Source organism: Numida meleagris, unplaced genomic scaffold (genome assembly GCF_002078875.1).
Source record: "Numida meleagris isolate 19003 breed g44 Domestic line unplaced genomic scaffold, NumMel1.0 unplaced_Scaffold358, whole genome shotgun sequence".
Classification (NCBI taxonomy): domain Eukaryota; kingdom Metazoa; phylum Chordata; class Aves; order Galliformes; family Numididae; genus Numida; species Numida meleagris.
This window is the reverse complement of record NW_018364583.1, coordinates 62896-67887: the sequence shown is the minus strand read 5'-3', so window position 1 is coordinate 67887 and position 4992 is coordinate 62896. Positions and strand designations below refer to the sequence as shown.

General features: G+C 63.4%; 1 protein-coding gene across 1 annotated transcript in view; it reads right to left on the bottom strand.

The window, feature by feature from the left end:
• Positions 1-25: 25 nt before the first annotated feature.
• The window catches only part of LRP1 (LDL receptor related protein 1), a gene marked incomplete at its 3' end in the record, with an annotated part of 30377 nt that continues 25410 nt past the window's right edge, over positions 26-4992 (bottom strand). The window contains 14 exon segments of the mRNA XM_021383232.1: positions 26-200; positions 453-614; positions 691-864; positions 959-1099; positions 1399-1575; positions 1769-1885; positions 2083-2189; positions 2450-2628; positions 2706-2977; positions 3233-3352; positions 3571-3705; positions 3776-3919; positions 4123-4245; positions 4681-4800. Coding sequence (XP_021238907.1) covers positions 26-200; positions 453-614; positions 691-864; positions 959-1099; positions 1399-1575; positions 1769-1885; positions 2083-2189; positions 2450-2628; positions 2706-2977; positions 3233-3352; positions 3571-3705; positions 3776-3919; positions 4123-4245; positions 4681-4800 — 2146 coding nt within the window.

Below are 4992 nucleotides of genomic sequence, written 5' to 3'. Positions count from 1 at the left end.
CCCCCACACTTTGCTTTGCACGTACATGCAGGACACCTCTCCGCTCTGCCTGTTGATGTTGCACTTGCCCTCCTGGCACCGCGAGCATTTGTTGTCCTGGCACTGGGCGCCCTCGAACTGCGGCGGGCAGCGGCACTGCTTGACGCCGTCCTTGGTCATCTGGCACACGCCGTTGTTCTCGCAGTAGTTGAAGCATTGCTCTGCGGGGCACAGAGGGGCTCAGGGCGGGGGGCAGAGCGGGGAGACCACCTCCCCGTCCCTGCTGGCCACGCTCTGCGCAACGCTCCCCAGGATCCCATCGGCCTTCTCGGCCACGAGGCCACGCTGCTGGCTCGCGGTCAGCCCGTGCTCAGCTGCCGGCCACCAGGACCCCAGGTCCTTTTTCGCAGAGCTCCTTTCCAGCCGCCCAGCGCCCAACGTGTACCGAGTCCCCCCCCCTTGCCCCCACTCACGGTACTGGCAGCGGTCCCCGATGAAGGTGGGAGGGCAGCGGCAGTTGGGCTGGTTGCCCTGGTTCACCGTGCAGCTGCCGTTGTTCTGGCAATAATTGGTGCACACTTGCTGGTCGCAGCGGGACCCCGTGAAGCCAGTGGGGCAGCGGCAGGTCGGCATGCCTGGCAACGACAGCACTCAGGGCTCCGCTCCGCGTGCCCGGAGCCATCCCAGAGCTCACGGCCCCGCGGTGCTCACCGGAGGGGGAGGCGGTGCACAGGCCCCCGTTCTGGCAGTAGTCGGAGCACTGGTTGATCTGGCACTTCTCCCCGTTGTAGCGGGGCTGGCAGCGGCACTTGGCTTGCTTGCGGGCGTTCAGGAAGCAGCTGCCCCCGTTCAGGCACACCAGGTCGCAGGTGTCGGTGGTGGGCACTGGGATTGGGGTGGGAGGTGAGCGGGGCCGAGCCACGCAGCCCCCATCCTCCTCCTCCTCCTCCTCCTCCTCCTCATCCCCATGAGCACCTACCGACGGCGGAGGCAGTGGGCGAGGGGATGAGCACGCAGGTGCCGTTGTCCAGGCGCTTGCCGTTGGGGCAGGTGCAGACGGGGCCGCTGGGGCTCAGCAGACAGAGCCACTCGCACTTCTTGCGGTCACAAGGGTTGGTCACTGCCGGAGTGAAGGGACAGCACAGAGTGAGGCACGGCGCTGCCCCACAGCGCCGCGGCTGCCCAAGCCCCACGCCACCCGGTGCCTTTGGGTCACCAGCTGGCAGCTTCCCATTGCACCCTGGCCCCAGGCGAACCCCTTACCCCCCACGCCCCCATCTGGGCTGGGAAACTGCTTGGCTCGACCCCCCCCCCTGCTCTGCCATGGCTCCCCTCGCCCTTTCTCCCACAGCATCCCATCCAGGTTAGGTCTAGGTGCCTTCCCCCAAGAGCAGGGGGGGGCCCAAGGCCAGCACGCACCCTCTGGCTGCTTGTACTGGTGGTAGAGCACCACGTCGGTGGCGTGGTTGAGGCCGGACGTCAGGCTGGTGACAGACTTGTGCCCGAATTTGTGGATCTTGAAGATGCGGTTGTTGATGTAGGTGACGCCGTAGATGTAGTCCTCAAAGATGTCGATGCTGAAAGGATGGCTCAGCCCTGGCGAAGAGAGGAGAGGACCCGTGAGGTCAGAGGTGGCGTGGGGGCAAGCAGCACGGCCAGCCAGGCACTGCCATGGACAGGGCTGAGGGGAGGCTGCAGAGGCGTCGTGGGCGAAGGTCTCCCACCCTGAACGAGGAGGTGGGACCCAAACTGGAACCCAGGAACCGTCCCTGCTTCTCCCACAGCTCACCCTTCTTGTTGTCGATGGCCACAACAGGGTCGGTGCCGTTGAGGCGGATGCTGCCGATGACGGAGAGCTTGGCGTCAGCCCAGTACAGCCGCTCGTTGTGGTAGTCCACGGCCAGGCCTGGTGCACACACAGCCATCAGGTGGGCTCAAAGCCCACTCCAAGCCCCTCCTGAGCAGCACAGCCACCCACCACCCTGCCCTGCCCTACCCACGCCCAAGCTGAGCTTTCCAAGCACGAGCTGCTTGTGTCCCCCCCGCCACACGTCAAGGCCTTTGGCACCTCCTGTGCCCCTCCTGGCTCCCGCCTGCGTTCACCTGTTGGCCACTGGATGTTGTCTTGCACCAGGGTCTCGCGCAGCGTCCCATCCATTGCGGCCGTCTCAATCTTGGGGTGATTGCCCCAGTCTGACCAGTACATAGTCCTGCAAAGGACACGGGCAGGTCACTGCTAGCAGGGCAGTAAAAAGGGGACGAGCAGGACAGTCCCACACCCCAGCAGAGGAGAAACCCTCAGCCTCCTCCCAACGCTGTCCTAGCGGGGTGAGCCGATTTCAGATAGCTCCCACCCTGACAAGGAGCGCGTCCCTGGGGCACAGGGAGCTTCCACCACGGAAGGGTTTGTCGGTAAGGAACCGGGGTCAGGGCAGGATAGAGGGTAAGAGGGAAAGGGCTCAAGTCTCACCCCCTAAGCGGATCAACCACAATGGCATGCGGCTCATCAATCATGCCCGAGATCAGCGTCTTGCGATTCTCGCCTTTCATCTGCGCCACCTCAATGACATCCCGCCCGGAGTCTGTCCAGTAGATGTTCCCAGCGACCCAGTCAACGGCGATACCCCGCGGCATCTTCAGCCCGGAGATCTGGGGAGGGCAGCAGGAGGAGGGTCAGGGCCGGCCGCCCCGCTGCATGCCTCCCACCAGACGGGGTAGGAGCTCACGTTCAGGTGGGTGACGCCGCCGTCGATCTGGCGCCGGTTGCGGTTGGAGGCGGTGGAGGCAGCCGAGGAGGCGGGCAGCTCGCAGTACGAGATCCTGCCCGTGTGCCAGTTGGTCCAGTAGATCTTGTTGCCCTTGACGTAGATGTCCATGGCGTCGATGCGCACGTTCTCGTCGCCCTGGAAGGCCGGCTCGTAGGCCGAGTTGGGGTTGAAGGGGTACATGCTCCGGATCTTGTTGTCGTCCGCGATATAGAGGATCTGGTGCTCCGAGCCTGCAGGGGAGGAGTTGTTAGTGCTGCCCAGGGAGCTGCAGTCAGCCAAGCTCCACGGCATGGGACTGGGTGCTCAGCGGCCCTTTGGGCTCATTCTGCTAGGGAAGGACAGATGGATGGGACACCGTGACAGGGCCAGGGCCAGCATCACATCAGGATGAGCAGAGTGCGGGGGGAGGAGAAGGAATCGGGAGCTGGGTCCTACAGCAAGGCGCCGGCATGTGCAGGGTTTGTGCACACCCACACCCCCCTGACCTTCCGCCTTGCACATGTTGTCTGTCTTCATGAAGTTCTTGGCGCAGCTGCAGACGTGGGAGCCCTTGGTGTTGTTGCAGATCTGGGAGCAGGTCCCGAAGCGCAGGCACTCGTTGACATCTGAGCAGAGGGGAGACGAGGTCAGGGGGCCCAGGAGGCGTCTCCAGGCTCAGCCCTGGGGTCTGCATTCACAGGGCACAGAGCCCCCACCACTCCCCAGGCCCCACGTCTGTGCCCTGAGGACACCATTCCCAACACTCCAGCTGCTCTATGGACACAAAGATGCATCCTAAGGGTGAAAAGCAGCCATAAACACAACCCTCAGCAGCAGGAAGTACCTTGACAGGAATTCTTGTCCGGCACCTTCTGGAAGCCTCTGCGGCACGTGCAGTACGTGGAGGACTGCGCCTGGATGCACTGAGCCTCATCTCCACACATGGTGGTGTTGGTCATGCAGTCATACGACTTGTGCTCTGTGATGGGAGACGCAGTCAGCACCCACACGGCCACCCAGTGTCCCTCCAGCCCCCTGCTTGCACCCACCATGAGAGCAGGACTTCTCATCAGAGCCGTCCCCACAGTCATCGAAGAAGTTGCAGCGGAGGTTGGCACTGATGCACTTCTTGTTCTCACACAGGAACTCGTTCTTGTCCTGGCTGCAGCTCCTGGGCTTGGCCGTGGGGGACTCTGTGGGGGTACAGATAGCACTGTGATGCCCCGGGGCCCTGGGTGCCTGGCCCCATGCGCACAACAGGGAGAGAGCAGCTTGGGGAGGTCCCCACAGTGCCAGCACCTGCACCGAGGTCTAGGGAAGGAGCAGGGAGCGAAGCCAAGCCGAGTACCCTGCAGGGAATGGCCCAAGGCCGGCAGCCAGCCTGGTCTGCACTCACCGCAGTCCTTCTCATCGGTGTTGTCTCCACAGTTGTCAATGCCATCGCACTGTCGACCAATCCACAGACATACCCGGTCGTTCTTGCAGCGGAATGGTCTGTTGGGGGGACACTGGAATTTCACTGCACCAGCAAACAGAAACAAACGGTGACGGTGAAAGGAGACGCCATGGCCAGACTGTCACGCTGGTCACGAGCCGCTGCTCGGCCTCTGCCCGATCCCAGGGAGTCCCACAGACGTGAGCGGGCTCCAGAGACTAAAGCAAAGAGACTGAAGCAGACAATCACCTGCTGCTGGCACCACAGCAAGGCACGGCCTCCCTCCCCCACCAGCCTCATCCTCAACCCCAGCCCCAGCCCCATGCCCATCCATCTGTGAGGCCATCCTCAAGAGGAGCCCCCCTGCCCTCCCGGCACCACATGAGGTGCGGAGCAGAGGGGCCCCATCTTTTTGTTGTACCCGCAGCAGCCAGCAGGCCCCAGCCCTGCCTCCCTCCTGCACCTGGTGGGGCCATGGCGGTGGCACGCCACCAGGAGCAGGGAGGCAGCGTCACTCACAGCACTCCTCGGGATTTTCGTCCGAGTTGTCCCCACAGTCGTCCTCTCCATCACATTTCCAGGCCAGTGGCTTGCACAGCGTGTTGTTGCACTGGAACTCGTCCAGGGGGCAGGTACGCACTGTGGCAGTGCGGGGAGGATGGTTAGGCCTCAGTTAGGCCGCAATCAGGCCACATGTAGGCCCGAGTTAGGCCTGAGTTAGGCTACAGGTAGGCCCGAGTTAGGCCACAGGTAGGCCCGAGTTAGGCCTGAGTTAGGCCACAGGTAGGCCCAAGTTAGGCCTGAGTTAGGCCACAGGTAGGCCCGAGTTAG